The sequence below is a fragment of the Epinephelus lanceolatus genome, chromosome 21 (assembly GCF_041903045.1).
Source record: "Epinephelus lanceolatus isolate andai-2023 chromosome 21, ASM4190304v1, whole genome shotgun sequence".
NCBI classification, from domain to species: Eukaryota; Metazoa; Chordata; class Actinopteri; order Perciformes; family Serranidae; genus Epinephelus; species Epinephelus lanceolatus.
Genome location: NC_135754.1, coordinates 4,258,602 through 4,280,354, shown reverse-complemented (window position 1 = coordinate 4,280,354; position 21,753 = coordinate 4,258,602). Strand labels below are relative to the sequence as shown.

At 39.8% G+C, this 21,753-nt stretch overlaps 2 protein-coding genes across 4 annotated transcripts in view; one reads left to right on the top strand and one right to left on the bottom strand.

Annotated features, from left to right (window-relative positions):
- Positions 1-3,198: 3,198 nt before the first annotated feature.
- Positions 3,199-11,743, bottom strand: trub1 (TruB pseudouridine (psi) synthase family member 1). Its single transcript, XM_033610916.2, has 8 exons — positions 11,558-11,743; positions 11,357-11,455; positions 7,157-7,212; positions 5,921-6,002; positions 5,673-5,745; positions 4,176-4,315; positions 3,951-4,007; positions 3,199-3,830 (listed from the first exon to the last, which is right to left on the bottom strand). Exons 1-8 carry the CDS (start codon positions 11,703-11,705, stop codon positions 3,649-3,651), a joined length of 837 nt encoding a protein of 278 aa, XP_033466807.1. The 5' UTR covers positions 11,706-11,743; the 3' UTR covers positions 3,199-3,648.
- Positions 11,744-12,021: 278 nt separating this feature from the next.
- lrrc45 (leucine rich repeat containing 45) overlaps positions 12,022-21,753 on the top strand; it is a 31,374-nt gene continuing 21,642 nt past the window's right edge. For 2 of the 3 annotated variants that reach the window (XM_033612349.2, XM_078163132.1), the window contains exons 1-7: positions 12,022-12,126; positions 13,603-13,910; positions 14,462-14,523; positions 14,618-14,688; positions 18,387-18,565; positions 19,330-19,458; positions 20,799-20,911. In XM_033612349.2, coding sequence (XP_033468240.2) covers positions 13,682-13,910; positions 14,462-14,523; positions 14,618-14,688; positions 18,387-18,565; positions 19,330-19,458; positions 20,799-20,911 — 783 coding nt within the window. In that variant the 5' untranslated portion in view covers positions 12,022-12,126; positions 13,603-13,681. The remainder of the gene's footprint in view (positions 12,127-13,602; positions 13,911-14,461; positions 14,524-14,617; positions 14,689-18,386; positions 18,566-19,329; positions 19,459-20,798; positions 20,912-21,753) is intronic. The other variant, XM_033612350.2, reaches the window with a different exon arrangement.

Here is a 21,753-nt window from a genome sequence, read left to right as displayed (position 1 = left end):
TGAAAGTAATGCAACTATAGTAGCAATTTACTGTAAATGTGGAGTCAAATATTTTACGTTTGTTTCTTATGAGGCTAATGAGCAGTATGATCAGTAATTTACTATGAAAGTAATGCGATTATAGTAGCCAGTAATTCACTGTAAATGTGCAGTCAAATATTTTACAGTGTAGTCTGTCAAACAAAAACATGACATACTTTCGACTGAACCATTTGACTTTTTAATTAAAAATGCTTTTTAAGTCACCTCAGGCAGAAGCTAGGGTCCTCCTGGCATTAATGGCCCCCTGCTTGGCCTGTGCCTGTAGGCCTGTTCAGTTACCTGTTCATGCTGACACACTTACACAGCCACGACAACCAAATCCTGTTCCTCCACCCCCTCTAAATGTTTATTATTATACCGTTAGGAGTTTGGGGGCCCTACACTATATCTTTACTGGCATTAGGTGTACACACTTGCCATAATTTACATGTTATTCTATTGTCTCTTTCAAAGAGGTGGCCCCTTGTTGCGGCCCTGGTTTTACGCACAGCCCAAACGTGCGTTAAATGGCTCTTTGTCTAATCAAACAGTTACAGTGTTATCTTTAACAATGTAATACACGTTAACTGCAATCCTCATCCTAACGGTGCAGCTGAATAGCAGGTGATTAACTCATTATTTGAATGTGTGGAGTTTTCCTGTGAAGCCCACCTATCTGTCAGCAGTTGAGGTGATATACTTACGATAATAGCAACAAATGCAAATCGCTTTAATGGCTCACTGAGGGCATGTTTATCACCCCACACGGGTTTCCGCAAAGTGTTAAACAATAACCGATAACTTGTCTGTTTCACAGTTACACCACGAACAGCCTCTGTGCCTCCGAAGGCTCCAGCTGCACGTGTTCTGGTCATCTTGATTTTTATTACCAGGTGACTTCATTAATGATATGTTAACAGGTCACGCCTCAGTGTTGGGAGGAAGCCTGGTGCTCGTCACTGATAAGTCTGCGCGCTAATCGAATCCAATGGTTCGATTTTCTGATGCGTCTTTAAAGCGTGCGCCGCAAACTGCCAACTTTCTAACGGCCCTAATTTAGATAAAGTGGACTCAGAGTGCAAACAGGGATATGAGCAGCCTTGAAGACATGAAAGAAATCAGCAAACGGCTAATATTTGGACTGAGACAATCATTGCAGCTCATTGATCCAGCCAGCTCTGCGCGGCGTCAGGCTCCTGTCCAAAAACGATTGATAACTCCTCAGCAGAGCAGAGGCGCTGCTGCTGCTTCTTGGGAGCTGGCGCCATATATGTTACCATTAACAACTCAAAGACACAGCTTCTCACTGTCTCCTGCCTACTATCAAACATTATCCATATAGCCTGACAGCACTGAGACGCTAGGTGAACACAACTTTCAAGTTCTGGTGACGTTTAGTAAGATGCAAGACTGTGAACAACTATTCAACATTGAGGGGGACCATTTTCAAACTACATTTTCTACAACCCAATCCTCCTGCAGGGTCTAGGAGAAATTCTGCCCAGGAGAAATTTTTAAGAAACTCAGCAGCTAAACTGATAATTTTAGAGCATTCTGAAACAAATAGTCACCTTTAAGTTATATTGTTATACCTGCATTCTGAGTGGTTTCAAGATATCGAGCTTCAAAGTTTTTGTATTCTAAATAGCAAAAATAACATGTGGACCAAGTCTTCTTCATACACAAAAATGACACACACCCCAAAGTTATTATAAATGTAAAATATCAAAATCCTGTCAGTATATGGAGTTTATAGGGAGGGGTCATAGACAGATTCTCATTTTTCTTCTTCAAAAAAGCATTGCAGGTTAAGTAAAGGTCAGTGATAAATATTTTGTTCAGTGTAGAGGTCAATTTTAGGTAGGAATGTGGCTGGTTAAACACATTATTCCAGGAACCATTAGTTTAGATTTTCTTTGGATCAGACAGCAAACAGCTACAGTTGGACAGGTGTTCTTTTCATGAAAATTATGCATCCTTTTTTCTCCAAACATACCTTTGCTCATTGCTTCCAAAAAAGTTCTATTTTAATTTCATGAAGGTCATATTTGGGTTAGGGTTAGGGTTAGTGCCACAGTGCACCACTGCTCTAGAGTCTGATAAACCTTCCCGCAGGTCTTTTGTAGTCAGACGGGAGTTTTAATTTGCCTTTCTGACAAATCTACATGCAGCTCTCTCGCAAAGTTTTCTTGGTAGTTCAGACTTCAACTTGACCTTCACAGTTCCTGTTAACTGACATTTCCAATTACCGAATTAACTGAGGAAACAGCTACCTGAATACACTTTGCTATTATAGCATTCTGCTGCTTTGAGGGCATTGGTTATTTTAGTTTTCAGAGTGCCAGGCAGCTGTTTAGAGGAGCCCATGGCTGCTGATTGTTGGGATAAGGTTTCAGGAGTCAGAGTATTCATAAAGCTTTGAAATTTGCATCACCTGACCTTTCCTGATGATAAGTGTGAACAAGCCAGGGCCCTAACAAGTTAATTATGGTCTGACACCCTGGTAAAAGTTGTCTAAGAGCTCCAATGTCTTGGGGTGCCCAAACTTTTGCATGGTGCTCCTTTCCATTTTTTCACTCTAAAATTGTACAAAACAAAAATAATACACTGATCTTGCTAAAAATGTTGAAAAGCACACTTAATCTTTAACGTTATGCCTTTTGGGGATCAGTTTATCTTCTACTCACTTAACTATTCACAGTAAACAAAATTGCCACAGTATATTAAGTCATGCAAACATATGACACTAACTGATAGTCTTCAGATAGAAAGTTAAAAACTCTAGGAAAATACATTAAAACTTTGACGTTTATGTCATGATAATGACATACAAAAACACAATTTTAAAATGCTAAATCTTACCAAAATTAAAATTATGAAACAATGTGTAAAAATGTTGACCCATCATGGTAAGCAGGCAAAGACATCAGTGATTCCTTTATTCCTTTATGTATTTCTCAGGATGCTGCTGTTTCATGTAAGAACACCTCAATGAAGACAATGTCATCACAATACTCCTTTTTATATCACTCATTATCCATATAGAAATGAATTTTATGTTTCTGCTGATGTTTCACAACTGCAAGCAGAAACTCTACTTCAATGGAAATTATACAAAAAAAATATATTTTTATATCTTTCCAGCATCATTCATAATAACTCCTGCAGTGTGGAACATTTTCCTCAAATTTTTGTTTAGTATAAACTGTTTCATGCATTGCAAGATGCATTGTCAAGCATTCTTCCCTAACACAATGTATTACTTCTTATGTTCATATTGTAGAAATATTTTTTTTGAATTGTGACATTTATGTATATTGTGCACCGTTTCTATTACCCAGCTCTGCAATACAATTAGAGGCATGAGCAGGTGAAGACAGAGGCTGGGGTGGAGGATTGAGTGGGGCTGTAAATACGTGAGTCCAGAATCAGCAGTGGTTTTGAGAGTTGTCTCAATTTGTCCCACTTCACCTGCTCAACAGCACATTTTAAAACATCCAGGATAACCCGTCATCACATTTAGACAGCATGTTCTCTTCACTGGTGAGTCATGACTAACCATGAAACAGACAGCAACCCCAGCTTTTCTCTCTGGGCCCTGTTCAGACAGCGTTCCTCAGGTGTTCCTCAGGTGTCAACCTCTAGTGGCTCTGCGCAGTGGCCACCCTGCTCTGATTGTGAGCAGGGCTGCAGAGAGCGCAGGATGTGTTCCAGTGTCCACTGCTCCTCATGTAAGGCGTGCTCCTCCAGGGTGAACTGACCCTGCTTGGTTCGGGTCAGTTCCTTCACATGAGCACAGGACGACAGAGCTGCAGCACATAGGCATTGATTATTCTCATGTGTTAGCGGGGTGGATTTCGGAACTTTTTCATAAACATGCTGACAAGGACATGAATGAATGAATGAATGAATGAGTGAATGAATCTAACCTTTTCCCAGGTCATCCACCAAGCTTCTGACATAAAATCCACCACCACACTCTATATCTGTTAGAGAAATAAAAATCATTTTAATTGTTAATTTGAATGTGTAATTAAGCAAAATCAGCAGGAAATTACACCCAAAATAGCTATTCTATTTTAAATATCAGAGAGTTAGAAGTCAGTATTATACAGCAGTAGAAAGAAATGCTGATTTAAGCAGCGTGTGCTGACCCAGAGTGAAGAGAGGAGGTTTGAATTCTTGCAGGGTCAGGTTGTACACAGTGACTGGTCTAGCTGGTTTGGCCTCGACCTTGTGACCTTTCATCAGCAAGACAGATAGACGCTGGCCATCTTTCTTTAGTGCAGAGTAGCTGAAAGCAGTAGCAGAAAATCAATAAATCACTCCAGTAATTAAAATGTCTTGTATGTAATTCTGGAGAAAGATTAATTAGTTAATTGTTGAGTCTCATTTCCAGATCGGCAAATACTAATGCTTTGGATTGGACCGAACCACCAAACCAAAGCGTCAGTATTTGACAACCTGGGAATGAGACATAATCAGCTATCTTTCGCTACAGTTACACACAGCACTTTCATTAAAAAGTAGTCATTTGCAGTATAAACAGAGTTTATAAATTGTATACACCCAGTCCACATCACAGAGTGACACTGTCAGTAATCCCTGGTCCTTTAGTTTGAAAAGTTGCAGCTTTAGGCTGTTTGTCTATAGGAATGGCTACTGACAAAAAAGCTTCTTCACAGGTGAAGTGACCATTGTAAAATATAAGTCTAGTGCTAGCGACCTCTAGAGGCTGCAAGGTTCACTGCATAACAATAGAACATCAGCAGCAGACTGATGATTGATCTGTTCCTGAAGGGACTTAAAAAGACTTATTTCTATTAGGTTACTGTAACCCTAATAACTCGGCAAAAACCTTTACAGTTTAGACCTAAACTATATTCTTGCAAGATCTTGAACATCTTCAGTGGCAATTAACACATGAAATTAAGGCCCTGAAATGAAATTAAGACTGGCTGATAAATCGATGCATCCCTAAACAATACACACGCAAGGTGAAATAAGGCTTGGCTGAAATGTGGTATTTATATTTGCTTCAAGGTTTTCTGCTGTGATGAGAAACCTCATGGAGGCTCCACCATACTTTCATCATCTGAGGAATGTGAATATCAATCAATTCAATCAATCAATTTTATTTATAAAGCCCAATATCACAAATCACAATTTGCCTCACAGGACTTTACAGCATACGACATCCCTCTGTCCTTAGGACCCTCACAGCGGATAAGGAAAAACTCCCCAAAAAAACCCCTTTAACAGGGAAAAAAACAAAACGGTAGAAACCTCAGGAAGAGCAACTGAGGAGGGACACAATGAGACAGAAAGAGAGAGAGACAGAGAGGGACAGAGACAGAGAGAGATGCAGGACAGACGGTAATGACAGTAGCTTACAACAACATTAATGAAAGTAATAATATTATAATTAATAATAATATATTAATATCTGATAATATACATATGTGACAATAATCATATGTGTATAATAACAGTAGAAGTATGACTAATGATAACAGCAGCAGCAGGAGGCATCTGGCAGGACCACGGCAGCAGCACAACCACACACGTCACACTATCCAGGCACCGCTGCGATATGAGTTAACCTGAGAGACAGTGAAGCACAATATGTACAGTATGGAGTCTTTACTTACAGTGGAGGAACTTGCATGATGTCACCAGTGAAAGCTTTCAGTTTCTCCTCAATGTCTAACCTGGTTATGTGTCCTGTGGGCAAAAATCACATTAACATCATCCAGTAAAATAGAAACAAAAAACTGGAGAAAGAAAGGGGGGAAAACACACACACACACACACACACACACACACACAGTACTGTAGATTAGACTGCTGAATGGAATGAAGAGTTCAGATGAGATTATGTTTGTACTTCAATATTTACCAAAGTCTTTCTCCAGAATCACACTGCCAGTGGCATCGAGAGTATCTGTTGCTTTCCCCAGTTGCCCCACAGCAATATATTTCTGTAAAACAAACAGCACACATCAACTAAGCTACCGGTAAATAGGGTTGTAGCGAAATACTGGTTTCAAGGTATACCGTGATATAAAAGTTGAAGGTTATCATACTGTGTATATTTGCTTATCTACAACAGTGAAAAGAGAGACAGAGAATCTCCCATTTACTCTAGTTATTTTCTAAGGGGAGACCTTTTACACATACTTCCATTAAAAAAATGGTTTCAAGTTTCAATAATAGTGATAAAACAACCAAAAATAACTCTTTCATTTTCATTCCCTTCAAGGGTCATTCTGACTGATAATAAGATAAATTCTGTAATACCGTGATACTGTCAAGCCACGGTATCTTCTGAACCCTACCTGTAAATGCATTTCAGTAATTTGAAAACATATAAATATGTCCAACTTTTAGCCCATTTCTAACAATTTCAAGACCCAGTTTGGGTAAAAATGTGAATATTATAACATTTACACCTCATATAAGCAGTTTTTTAATGGAGTCAAGCTTTTGAAGTAAGTTAAAATGATCTTTACTCAAGTTAATGCTACAGTGAACAGCAGTATGCAAGTGACAATTGCTTCTTATATACTGATACATTAAAAAACAACCTAAAATGTTAGTCAACCCAGTTTATCAATATTTATCATGTATTATGTTCCTATAATTCTTCTAGAGGGACCCTGAACATAAAGCTTAGAATATCTGGATTCTTGTATATAATTTCTGAAGTCAATACAATATAACATTTTGTAGTATTCCTAAAATAACTTTATATTTCTCTCTTATCAGTATTGTCTTTCCTGACTTTATCCATCTTTGGGTTGTATTTTATCTGATCATACAGTAATATATATTCAGGTGCAGCTACTCAACCAGTCCTACTGTGATATACTGTAGCTGTCTTCAGAGTAAATTACAATGACACATTGTGCTCACAGCTTTTATCAAATGTGTGTTATGCTCCTAATTAATCTACAGATCCACAGGTCTTTTATGGTATCTTAATTAGTTTTGTTAAGTATAATAACCAGAATCATCATAATGGAAACAAACACATTCTATTAAAGCCTAACTATTTCAGTGTTGTAAATATAGCTCTAACCTTGATGCATATATGAGTTGACTTTTAGTATTTAGTTAGTGTATAATAACTCACCTTAGAACCAGCCAACATTGTACTGAGCATCTTTGTGCCATTTCCAACACCAACAACTGAAAGAGAGAGAGACAATATCAGCAAAGCCCTGCTAGCATCCCCTAGAGGCGGCACTGTTCATTACACCTGATACAGACCAAACAACATGCTGATGATGATCTTCATTTTACAGCCTTACCAGCGGTGGCTGGGGATGTTTGTCCTATTTTATTACAGTCTGATCTGTGCTGTCAGAAGGTAATGGTATTGTCCAAATAAGGTAGGGCTACAGCTAATAATTACTTCTGATTAACATTTGGTCTATAAAATGTCAGCAAATAGTGAAAAATATCCATCATAAGCTCCCACCGTGTAGGGGGGTGTTTTCAAATGTCTTGTTTTGTCCAACCAACAGTCCAAAACCCAAAGATATCCAGTTTACTGTCACGGAAGACTAAGGAAACAGGCAAATATTCACATTTGATTATTTAATTATGAGAAAAGATTATTATGAGAAAAGATCTTGTAATTACGACATCAGGATCTCATAATTACAACATCAGGATCTCATAATTATGAGAGAAGATCTCGTAATTATGAGATCAGGAAAGTTGCTACATTGGCCACTGCTTCGCTCAGAACCACATACTGCACATCCATGAAGGGGGGTCGGAGCTACTGTAACCAGCTGCCACTCGGGCGGTGCCATCTTGACGATATCCCATATCTTTAAAATACTGTATATATTGTAAATAGTCTTGTGTGTGTGTGTACAGTAATTCAATTTAGTGCCTTACTTTTACTAAGGCTTTAATGTAGCTTATTCAAGCTACACTGTCACCCTCCCTGTCTGTGCTTTGAGCTGCTGTGACGTGTGAATTTCCCAAGTGTGGGATTAATAAAGTTTTTATCATATCTTATCTTATCTTAGCCTATCTTACGAAGAGGTAAATTCATGTCTATGGGTAAATTAACAACTTGGTTTCTTTACGACTAGACGGTTCCGTTGCCTCAGCTGTACTCCTAGGATTTTTAGCAGGTGCCGCACAGTTCTCTGAGACACAACCAAACCAGTTTGGATGCATTTCAAATGCATGAATTTGTATCCATGAAGCATCCCTTGTTGATTCAACGAAATCAGGATTTCGTACTTACGAGATATGGTGTCTAATTTTTTTTTATCTAGTGAATGCAATGCGCTTCCATAGGCTAATACTGCACCCAGTCTGTGGTCCAAAAGGGTACATGGATGCTACATCATGCTCACGAAGCAGATGTTAGTTTACAATAACGCTTGTGCACAGACATTTTATTAAATCTAGGGCTGGGTATCAATTCAGATTTTCCAGATTGATTCGATTTGATTTTCAAGGACTCTGTTCGATCCGATTCACGATTCGATTCGATTCAATTCAATTCAGTTCAATATCGATTCAGTCAAGTATATTTCAATTATGATCCAAAATTTGCTTGGATATTAAGATATCTTCTGAGAACTAACAAAGTATATTTAACAAGGAACCCTCTGACCTGGTGCATTACTATTAAAAATACTGTTTACATTAAGAATTGACCCCAAAGCAGTACATTAGTCATCATGTACTTTTATTTAACATTACCTGACACATACAAAATAAATATTTTAAATTAAATCTAATCACAAGGCAGACAATTTAAATAAAGTGGCTACAAAAAATGTAAACAAACGACATCCACAAGTTTGCTGCCTGTAACCGTCTTATAAAGCTTTTGTGCAATACACTACAGTGGTTGTGATGCACACATTGACTGTATCAGAAGAAAAACAATGTAGGTGAACCCTGCAGCAAGTGAACCCTCTTCCTCAGAGAGGATCTTTGCCCCCCAGTTTGTTCCTGGCGGCAGAGCAGAGTGAGCCTTCTTTCTTCTCAGAGGATCTTTGTCCCATGAGAGCAGGCACTAACAGCTCTGTGTCCGCAGTGTAAACAACTTCGCTGGCAATTTGACAGTCATTAGAAGTACATTATGACCCTCTGTCAAAGTTTCTGTGTGGTACCTGTGTTGTACATGAGCTAACGTTAGCGGCTAAGGAAGGACTGAGAGGCTGTCCGGTATGTGTGTGTGTGTGTGTGTGAGTGTCCTTTGACACACAACGAGAGGCGACGTTGTGCAAATAAACCAAAGATTTATTAATTATCTGTAGCAGTAAACACTAACTAACTATGCTAAAGCTTTACAAGCTATTCAGGGCTGCCGACGATAACGTTAACATGACAAACAGCAAGGCTACAGCTAACAAGTTATCGTACTGACACTCCTCAGACAGACACACACATATCGGACAGCCTCTCAGTCCTTAGCCGCTAACGTTAGCTCATGTACAACACAGGTACCACACAGAAACTTTGACAGAGGGTCATAATGTGCTTCTAGTAACTGTCAAATCGTCAGCGAAAGTTGTTTAAAATGCGGACATGGAGAGCAACTGTTAGTGCCTGCTCTCATGGGACAAAGATCCTCTAAGAAGGAAGACGGTTCACTCTGCTCTGCCGCCAGGAACAAACTGGGAGGCAAAGATCCTCTCTGAGGAAGAGGGTTGACTTTGCTGCAGGGTTCACCAAAACGTTTTTTTTTTTGTTGTTTTTTTCTTTTAATAAATTGAACACACATTAAAGAACATACAAGATCCTGTACAGAATTAATACATATAATACAATACAATAAACATTATCAAATTAAATGAAGGAAGATTTTTTTTAAAAAGGCAAATAAAATACTGGGGATTTATGTAAAGATATACACAGAGACAAATAATATAATTAAAGATATGTAGGCTATGTTCAGCGAATACTCCTGTCAAATGCATGGTGTTGAAACATTTAATTTGGATCTTCCTTAGTCCATTTAGACTTTACTTTATCATAACAATAACAATGAATATTATGAATTGTTCACATTTTAATTTAATTTAATTTTAATAACATTTATCACACAGCATTTTGTGGAAAAGTCAAATGTTCATTGGTTTTGGCCTTGGTGCCCCACATTTTGGCCGTGATGCCCCAATAAATTTGTATTTATCAAAGGCCAAAGTGGCCTTGCCCTAAAATTGAGTTAATTCCAGGCCTGGAATACCTACCTCAGAAAAATGTTGTTCAACATTGATATTATTGTTAAAATTGTTCAAAAGCTGTAAGAGAAGACAAGAGACTTAAGTTTATTGTTTTGACAGTCAGTGTCAGGCTGTCAGCTGTTGCATTTAAGCTAAAAACAGGAGTGTTCCCTCTCTGCTGACCAGAGTTTATGTGCCTTGTGTCTCTTGTATCAGGCACAATCATAGGTTTTGTTATTTAATGATATTTTTTTATTATTTATTTATAATTTTTGTTACTTTTCCTTTTGTATCAGGAAATAAGCACAATAAATCTTTATGTTGAAAAAAAAATCGTGAGAGAATCGTGATCTCAATTATAAGCCAAAAAATCGTGATTCTCATTTTTTCCAGAATCGTGCAGCCCTAGTTCATTGTTGGGGCTAAGTGAATGTTTGTGTCAAATCTGAAGAAACTCCCTTAAGGTGTTCTTGAGATATCTCAAGAATGAGAAAGATAAGGTCACAGTGACTTTGACCTTGACCAAATACCTAACTTAAAGAAATTTTCTAAACATATACTTGAAGTATCACATTCACAAGGATGAAACAGATGAGGTCACAGCGACCTTGACCTGAAACCTATAACAACCAAAACGTCATCAGTTCATGGTTGAGTCCCAGTGAATATTTGTGCCAAATTTGAAGAAATTCCCTCAAGGCATTCTTGAGATATGGTGTTCACAAGGATGGGATGAACAACCTAAAAACCTGATGCTTCTGGCCACAGCTATCACTGGTGCAGAGGCATAAAGAGCAGGAATCCTGTAGTCTACAAAGATTAACTTAAAAAGAGACCCACTTTATTTTACCTTTGGCTGAAGTTTATTTTTTTTCTAGAAAATTATCCACAACCTCTGATATACGTATTTGCCTTCCAGTATGGCATAGTCAACTCTACCTGTAACCAAAACCTTTGCTCTTGGGGTACTATCGCAAGGTAACGTTACATCACCAGTAGCCGTGTTTTCACAGGCTAGGTGTTTGGGAGGAAATGTCTTTTAATATCTACTTCACTACACCCCAGCCAGGACAGAATGACAACAATCGCACGTGGACCTGCACTTGTACGTAAATGAAGAACCGTCCTACCCAACACCCCGCTGGCAGCACTGTCCAGTGTCCCTCCGTGTCCCATCTTCAGGCTCTGCTTCTTCCTCTTTCGCGGGTTTGGGTTTTTTACACCAGCCTCTGAAAGATTAGGGACACAATGACATTTCACTATTAGCTTCAACCAGAGCTGCCTCTCCCTGCTTAAACAGTCGACATACTTCCTGATCCATGTCGAATTACCTTTGAGTAAAACTTCTTTGAGTTTATTTAACACGTCTGCAGATGTCGGCCCTTGTTTTTTATATATCGCGAACGTTCCATTTAAAGACTGTAGTTTAGATAGAGAGCTAGTTATCGGAGCTGCAGTGTTGCTGATGTTGCCTGCCATGCTTAATTGACTCTTCTTCTGCCGAAATTCTTCTTCTTCTACTGTTTAATACAAAGAGCGGCTAAATGAACCGTGCCTGTCTTTCGCCACCTGCTGGTTCAGTAGGTTTGCAACTATTTCTCATGGGGTACAAATCAAAATAACACTACGTTATATACGATGACGTTTAAACCATTACGTCCTGTGTGTCTTATTGATTGATTAAGATTGATTAATTTCCGTTCTAGTTCACTTTAAGGCCGGGGTAGATCAGGGGTAGATGACTGAAAAATACTCATGTTTTCGAAACTACGCTGACCAAGATGCTTTGCGCCGAAATACACTTCCTAGTTACGTTGTCGCTTGGCTTCCTTTGCCTGTCAGCTGTGATGTCTACAACAACAATAACTACTGGGGAGGTAATTGTACTGTAGTCACCGAGGTTTGTGTTTTTTTTGTCTTTGGATACCAAACGTATTTTTATGTGGGAAAACTCCCACGCACTTCCGTTATTTACACGTCGGTTAATCAGATAGCCCTGCAAGAGCCGTTGATTCGCGTGGAGATACTGAAACGATAACGTTACGCGACACTCTCTTTCAAAATTTGGCAGTTAAAGTTTAGCTTGATTATTCCCAAGATACATACATTGTTAGATAAAAACGCAATACCTTTTCTAAATTAATAGAAGTCTTTTTTTGATTCGGCATACATATGCTTTCACCAAGCAGTATTTATTTCATTGAATTTTATGTTTTTGTGTTATACTGCTCGCTTCCGCCAACTAGCTAACATGACAGACAAATCAGTTCTTAAAGTTTGAATTTCTTGTAATATGATCTGGTTCTTAAGACGGATGTTGCCGAATTCAAGAGGTGGCTCTAGTGGTGTTGGGTGGATTTCCCTCCTTATGTCTCGACGTATGTGTTTTTGTAGAAATCATGAGGCACGCTATGGCATTTGTCAGTGGAGTACTTGCAAGATAATTTCCAGATGTTACTAGCAGCAGCAAGATTAGATTTTCTAATTTACGAGATATTTTTCTCTGATGCTCGTACCCAACTGATTGAGAATAAATAATGGTGAGAAATAAGAAATAAGAAATAAGAAATTCTAGTGAATGAGTGACACGTGTTGGACGTCTTGTAATGTTAGCCTTGCTGTCCATCATTGTGACTCTGGACGCTGTCAGTGCCTAACAAGTCTTTCCTCAATAAAGCATCCATGTATTGTATTCCAAATCAGAAACTGTCCTTTAAGTGGCTGAACGAAGTCACCAGGAAGCATTGTCTCTTCTACAAACAAGAGTCTCATGCAGTTTGGCCCCATAAAAGCAGCTGATTACTGCTTTTTGAATTTGGCCTTTGTGCAGCCCTGCGTCCACTTCCACTTACTTCCTGATGGTAATGAGCCGCTAGTAGATCTGTGCACATGATTAAAACATGAGTAGCAGAGAGAATTCTCTTTGAGGTACAGGACAGATGGGACAGTAAAAATGATAGTGCCAGTGCCTTGTTAAATTATTTTTCAGCTCTGTAGGATGCATGATAATCGTAAACACATAAACTACCCACTATTTTCTCGTGATTACTTAATGATTATTAATAATTATTTTCTGGATTTATTCATTAAATCTTTGTCCATAAAATGTCATAAGATCATTAGAAATGGCAATCATGATTTCCAAGAGCAGAGCCTATGGTGATGTCAACAGTCCAAACACCAAAGATATTAAATTTACAATCACACAAGTGTAAGAAAAGCAGTATGTCCACACATTTGTAAAGCTGCTAGGGAATGTTTGGCTTTTTGCTTGTAAAGGTGACTTGTATAATTAATCTGTTATCAAAATACTATAATTTTCTGTCAGTTAATCAGCTAATCAATCATCCAGCAAATTCAATCCTTTCTTTTCCAGCCAAGTCACTGAGGAAAGAGGGAAGACGTGAAGAAACCGTTGTGTATCTCAGATGAAAAGGAGAGACTGGTGATTCACAATGGAGGATTTCAGGCGGACGTACCTGCGTTTGTGTAAGGAGGGAGGTGTGGAGCCTCAGGAGAGCATTGTGGCTCAGCTCCAGGAGAGCAGGGCGGCTCAGGGCTCCAGACTGGACCTGAGGGGACAGAGCCTGTCTGTAGATACCTGCTCTGTGCTGGCCAGAAGCTTCCAAAAAGATACCGCCTTTACAGAGGTGCTACTTAGTGACTGCATGCTCAGCGAGGAAGGTGTGTAAGTTTTGAGACTGACAAACTAGTAGTTTAGGGTATTATATTCTAAGTTGATTAGTGTAAGATCAGGTGTCAATTAGCATATATTTTCAAATGCAAGTATATGCTTAATGCATCTTTTAAATTTCCATATATAACTAAATCTTGAAAAGCGAATTACAAATATATATTTTCATTTTTAAAAAACATCAACAGTTTTCCTGTAACAGCTGGTCACTTTAGTTGAGGGAATTGTGCATTTGTTGGGAACTATTTTCAGTGGTGAATTAATCTACATTTGGTGCACTAGTGAATATTCAGGGCAGCAGGACAGTGTATGTGGGATTGAGTCAAAATAAATTACAGTGTGTGTTCATGATAATGAAGGAACATGCCACCAAGTGTAACAGTGTGGCTCATCTATATGTTTTGAATAATTTTTGGACACCAATGGAGCTCTATGGCACTGAGGAATAACCATAGTTGGTCTCTGCACATTGACTTTAATGACAGTGAGTATAACATAATTTATATCAGTGTCCGTTTTCATGCTTGTGTGTGATTTTCAGGTGCCAAAGTACTTCTGACTGGACTGTTCGGCAACACAACTGTGAAAGTCCTGGATCTGAAGGTAACACCTGCCATATTAGACTGTCCACACTCTCAGACATTACTGGATTTTATTTCACAAGCCATGGTTGGTAAATGTAACATATTGTTGACAGGGGAATAACCTGAGATCTACAGGAGCTGAGGTGTTGGGAAAGCTGTTGGCACGTAACAAGACTCTGCAGAGGTGAGAAGGATGTTCTGAAATTATTTTCTGTCTCGCAATCACCAGATGTGTTTATAAGTGATTATAAAATATCAAAAAAATAATGTCAATTTGGATAAAATAATCTTAATTGAAGCCTTCTTACTAGCTGTTTCCAATGTTTTCATCTATGTCTTCTGGTCTTCATCAGTGGGCGAAGTTTGCTCAGTTGTCATCACATGACATAAGTATGTGACCTCTCTATGACAGCTTATCAAATTCCATCTACCGATGACAAGCCTGAGATGCCATTGAAAGCTTAAGAAAAAACATCAAATGAAGTAAAATCCACAAATATGTTTTGTGTGTTACAATTGAAATCATAAATATATATTTGGTATAAAAGAATTGATTTACTAAAATGTTTGTGCATTTACCCATCACCTGGTGTTTGTGTAACTGCTACACTTATTTGCAGATTTTTGGCTCCTCACAGAAAGATGGTTGAATTGCTGGTATTATTAGTATTAGTATTAGTATTTGCAGTGAATCTACCACAGCCAATCAGTCACATCATTATGACAGTATAATTAGGACAGTATCTCAAGTTATGCAATTCAGGTGGAGTTACCTGTTAAAAAAGTGCAAAGGGCATTTGTCAGTGTTTGGCCGTGTGCCTCACATAAAGGACCATGCAACAAAAACATGTTCTTTAATAAAATACATGATGCAGCCAATATAAATTGAATCTCTAGAAACAAATATCTGCAAATAAATGCCGAATCGGTAGACAGCTGGACAAGATTTTGGTATCAGAAGTATTCTGGTTTTCATTTGTAGTCCAAGTAGTGTTGATCAGTCCTGTTTGAGTGGGTTTTGGTTGCCTGCAGGTAATCAGTCCATGAAAAAAGAGGTGGAATGCATTGCCCGAAATGCAGTCTCGGAACCTATCTGCCATTGTCTAATGAGGATTTAGCTTTTTATTCGTTTATTTTTTTTTTTTTTTTTTAATTTATTTGCTGTTATATGCACATACAGTACAGGCCAAAAGTTTGGACACACCTTCTCATTCAATGCGTTTTCTTTATTTTCATGACTATTTACATTGTAGATTCTCACTGAAGGTATCAAAACTATGAATGAACACATGTGGAGTTATGTACTTAACAAAAAAAGGTGAAATAACTGAAAACATGTTTTATATTCTAGTTTCTTCAAAATAGCCACCCTTTGCTCTGATTACTGCTTTGCACACTCTTGGCATTCTCTCGATGAGCTTCAAGAGGTAGTCACCTGAAATGGTTTTCCAACAGTCTTGAAGGAGTTCCCAGACGTGTTTAGCACTTGTTGGCCCCTTTGCCTTCACTCTGCGGTCCAGCTCACCCCAAACCATCTCGATTGGGTTCAGGTCCGGTGACTGTGGAGGCCAGGTCATCTGCCGCAGCACTCCATCACTCTCCTTCTTGGTCAAATAGCCCTTACACAGCCTGGAGGTGTGTTTGGGGTCATTGTCCTGTTGAAAAATAAATGATCGTCCAACTAAACGCAAACCGGATGGGATGGCGTGTCGCTGCAGGATGCTGTGGTAGCCATGCTGGTTCAGTGTGCCTTCAATTTTGAATAAATCCCCAACAGTGTCACCAGCAAAACACCCCCACACCATCACACCTCCTCCTCCATGCTTCACAGTGGGAACCAGGCATGTGGAATCCATCCGTTCACCTTTTCTGCGTCTCACAAAGACACGGCGGTTGGAACCAAAGATCTCAAATTTGGACTCATCAGACCAAAGCACAGATTTCCACTGGTCTAAAGACCATTCCTTGTGTTTCTTGGCCCAAACAAATCTCTTCTGCTTGTTGCCTCTCCTTAGCAGTGGTTTCCTAGCAGCTATTTGACCATGAAGGCCTGATTGGCGCAGTCTCCTCTTAACAGTTGTTCTAGAGATGGGTCTGCTGCTAGAACTCTGTGTGGCATTCATCTGGTCTCTGATCTGAGCTGCTGTTAACTTGCGATTTCTGAGGCTGGTGACTCGGATGAACTTATCCTCGGAAGCAGAGGTGACTCTTGGTCTTCCTTTCCTGGGTCAGTCCTCATGTGTGCCAGTTTCGTTGTAGCGCTTGATGGTTTTTGTGACTCCACTTGGGGACACATTTAAAGTTTTTGCAATTTTCCGGACTGACTGACCTTCATTTCTTAAAGTAATGATGGCCACTTGTTTTTCTTTAGCTAGCTGATTGGTGATATGAATTTTAACAGTTGTCCAATAGGGCTGTCGGCTGTGTATTAACCTGACTTCTGCACAACACAACTGATGGTCCCAACCCCATTGATAAAGTAAGAAATTCCACTAATTAATCCTGATAAGGCACACCTGTGAAGTGGAAACCATTTCATGTTACTACCTCTTGAAGCTCATCGAGAGAATGCCAAGAGTGTGCAAAGCAGTAATCAGAGCAAAGGGTGGCTATTTTGAAGAAACTAGAATATAAAACACGTTTTCAGTTATTTCACCTTTTTTTGTTAAGTACATAACTCCACATGTGTTCATTCATAGTTTTGATGCCTTCAGTGAGAATCTACAATGTAAATAGTCATGAAAATAAAGAAAATGCATTGAATGAGAAGGTGTGTCCAAACTTTTGGCCTGTACTGTATGTGTTCATAGAGATTGACCACAATGTTGTCCAGACCTGACTCAGGTTGCAAATCAAACTGTAAACAGTGAGCAGTGCATGAAAGAGGAAATCTTGGCCATGATAGACATTTGCTACACCAGAGCTGTGTTCAGAATCGCCTACTACATATTCCACCTGTTTGTACTGTATATTGCCTACTAAATGAATGATAACCAGCCATTACCCACCGACTGTTTACACCGAGGTACAGTACACTCAAGTAAGAAAGTCATGTCATAATAAAGTCTATAAACAGTCAATAAATCCTGATCCTGACTAGATGTCATGACCGCATCACATGACTGGCGACTGGTCTGACCCAGCCAGCAGCTGACACATAGTTAATTACAAAAAGGTGTTATTTGGATAAACTGACCACATATTGGGAATCTAAATAATTACTTTTTTGCCTGAAAAAATATATAAACTTAATAAAGTGACATATTAATAGCTTTTAGCCTGGCTCAAAATCCATCGCTGGACACTGTGCAGAGACGCAGTGCCTTGTAGTGTAGCCTACAGTCGGGCGTTTCTCGTGTTGACAAAATCCACATACTATGCAGTGTGAACAAACCACATACCCACCTTTACCCTCATTCTTAGTATGAATAGTATGTTATTATGTGATTTTGAACACAATCCAGATCTCCCAAAATATTGACCCTTGCCCTCAGATGCTTTATCATCGTCAGATGTTAGCCGGTGGGTTCCAAGATTGATATTAATTATGCTCAAGAACTCAATAATGTCAGCTGTTGTTGTTGTTGTTGTTGTCAAATCACTGGTCCTAATTTAAGCTGACATGAGAGGTGTAACCATGGCCGTATTAACCTGTGCAAACCGTGATCAGTCTAAACTAGTCAGAAAAATCTATGCTAATCAAAGTTGACTTCTGCTACATATTATTGCTGTCAACTAATAACTTTTTTTATTTTCCTAGAAAGGATTTTCAATCAGGACTTTTTAGTCAGAAAATAACCCCACACTGCTGCAAGTATGCAACAGAGAACAATTTCCTTATTAACACCTGGTGCTTAAAATTTGTGTTTATACTGTTTACAGGCTAGTGTTGGAGTGGAACGCTTTGGGAGTGTGGGATGAAGCCTTCTTACTCTTTTGTGAGGGACTGGCCTCCAACACTGTGCTGACACAGCTGGACCTACGCAACAATCAGATCAACCACCACGGAGCGTCTGAGCTGGCACTGGCACTTAAACGCAACGCCACTTTGCAAGTGCTAGGTGAGACACAATCACATAAAATAGGAGCCCTTCACTTTGTTGTCCAGGTGTATAACCATTGACACAAAGTTCCTGCTTAAAGCTGGAGCCTATCCCAGCTGACATTGGGCGAGAGGCGGGGTACACCCTGGACAGGTCGCCAGACTATTGCAGGGCTTACACATGGGGACAGACAACCATTCATACATACCTACGGTCACTTTAGAGTCACCAATTAACCTAACCTGTATGTCTCTGGACTGTGGGAGGAAGCCAGAGTATCCTGGAGAAAACCCAAGCTGACGTGGGGAGAACATGTAAACTCTGCATAGAAGGGCTCCCCCACCCCTGAGTTCGAACCCCTCGTCCCGCGTTCAAATTAGAAACCCTCTTGCTGTGAAGTGACAATGCCACCCACTGCCATAAATGAATCTCCAGGCCTGTATTGATGGTCTACATAGCTTTGAAGGACAATCTGGGGTTGAGAGGGCTTGGGCTTAACTAATCACATGATCCACAGCAACCACTAGCATTAAGAGAAACCATGCCTGTAGTCTTTAGTCTATACTGATGTAGAAAAAATGTCTGCTTTGGTGGTTAACAGACATGTAGAATGATAAATGGATTAGTGTGTTTGTGCAGTCTGTGCACGCAGCCTGTTGCAGTTGCTCGTGGGGATCAATATAGAATTGAAATGCATTACTTGGAGTGGTAAAGAACAGATTCTTGCAGTATACTGGTGTATGTCACCTGACTGATTGACGGTCCACTGACTGTGTTCACAGATCTGAGGTGGAACAACATTGGTCTGCTGGGTGGCAGGTCCCTGCTGGAGGCTCTTCAGAAGAACAAGAGCATAGTGAAGCTGGAGATGGCAGGGAACAACATACCTAGTGACACACTCAAAGCACTTGGTAAGGTGTGTGTGTGTGTGTGTGTGTGTGTACAAATTTACCCTAGTTTTTCTATTCTGCATTACTTGTGTTCTGCATAACCCCAACCCCCAAACATGCAGCTGCATCCTGTCTGCCTCCTTAAAGGGGTGGTTCGTCAAAATTACAAAAGAAATCTTATTTTCTCAGTTCCCTCTGGCGGTATCTCTCCCTTCAGATAGTTTTGGTTTAAGCTAGTTCACGTTTTCACATATAGGTGTCTGAGAGTTCTCCCTCCACCCTACTAAAACTGAGGCAGATCGAATCCACACAGCATTTAAAACAACAGCAAAACTCAACATCTAATTACTAGTGCGTGGTCTCACATTAGTGAAATTAACACTGGCAAGTATTTGCTTCCTGTTCACCTCCATTTAATGCAAGCGAGGGGCGAATAAAACATGTTAGTGTTCTGATTGAGCATCTGTGCTATGTGTTGGTACCCCAGAGGTCCTGTGTCTCTACAGGTCAGAGCCAAGTCTGGTCCACAGTGGGGCCTCTGAACTATCGAGGCATGGGAGGGTGGGGGTGGGTGGTTGGGGGGGGGTCCCATGAATGCTCAATCAAGCTGGGATCTGGGGAATTTGGGGGCCAGGTGGATCCCTTGAGCTCTTTGTCATATTCCTCTTGCCATTTCTGAGCAGTTTTTGTGGTGTGGCAAGGTGCATTGTCCTGCTGAGGAGGGGCACTAACATCCAGGAGTGCCGTTGCCATAAGTGAGTGTACTTGGTCTACAACAGTGTTTTGGTGGTGGAGCTCGTCACGTGGCATCCACATGAATGCCAGGACCCGAGGTGTCCCAGCAGAGCATTGTATTATAACACGATTATCAATGCTATTTACTTGACCTGTTAGAGGTTTTAACATTGTGGCTTATCAGTGTATATTCAGTTCGAATAATATGTTTGTTTTTTTTACCCCTGTCATTATTGGGAAAGTGTGTGGACTGATCTGAATGTGGTACAGATTATCACTCAGTCATACCTGTTAACATCAATCAATCAATCAATCAATTTTATTTATAAAGCCCAGTATCACAAATCACAATTTGCCTCACAGGGCTTTACAGCATACGACATCCCTCTGTCGTTAGGACCCTCAAAGCGGATAAAGAAAAACTCCCCAAAAAACCCTTTAAGGGGGGAAAAAAACGGTAGAAACCTCAGGAAGAGCAACTGAGGAGGGATCCCTATTCCAGGACGGACAGATGTGCAATAGATGTTGTACAGAACAGATTAACATGCATGCTGTTCTCCACTCAGTACCCATGTTTTTCTCTCTTCACTCATTACCCTTTTGCTCCCGTTGTTTAACCCTTTCAGAGCAGACCACCGGGCACAACTCAGACATACAGTCCACCCTGAGAGAGAGCCGCAGCAGGACTCAGGTCCTTAGCAAGGAGATCCAGACGCTAAAGGAGGAGAAGGGCCGGCAGGTAATCCTCACACTGAAGAAGGAAATAATTCATACTAACAGAGCAAGAACACTGGTGGATGAAGGCTGTTTAAGACTTTTCAAAATCACAAAAATATGCTCACTTATCCCCATGACAATGTGACCATTACTACCATGGCTGTGGACTATTACGTTAGATATTCAAAGACCTCCCCAGTAGTCTTCATTGGAGCTCCTTTCTACTGGAGGAGTCTCAGTAAAAACAGTGCACAGTGAGGTCTGTGATTTGTGAAAGTAAAGTTAAATCTGATCAGTTAGAGTGGATTCCAGTGGTGACAATTTTCATAGTCCATGATATCAAACATCCAGAGAGATGACAATGTAATTCATCATAACTGACAATCACCATGCTTGGACAAGGAAAAAGATACAAACCTTTCTGCTGCTGTATTCAAAGCCTTCATGTGGTGTGTTTAATATTCGAAAGACGTTGGGGCATTTTTGATACAAAATTTGAGGTGGAATATAGAATATGTAACTTTTCAGCATTAAAATGTCTAAAAACAACTAGGCCAGTGTTACATATTTTGTTGAGTTGTGTACTTGCTGTACATTACTCCAAAGGATCCGGTACGTGTCATTTGGTCTTTACCTGTCAGTGGCATCATATCCCCTTTGCATATGCGTCAGGGTTGTGGTTGGATGCAATAAGCTTAAAATGAATGTATGTTCATCCAGTATTAAGCCACATTTTTTCAACTACTGTATATGGCTTAACCAGATGAAGGAGTCAGTCAGTCATGAGTCACTGGATGTCTGAATCTTAAGTTATCAGAGAAACAAGCTGAACAAATGTTAGCGGAAGCTTAGCTGCAGCCGGCG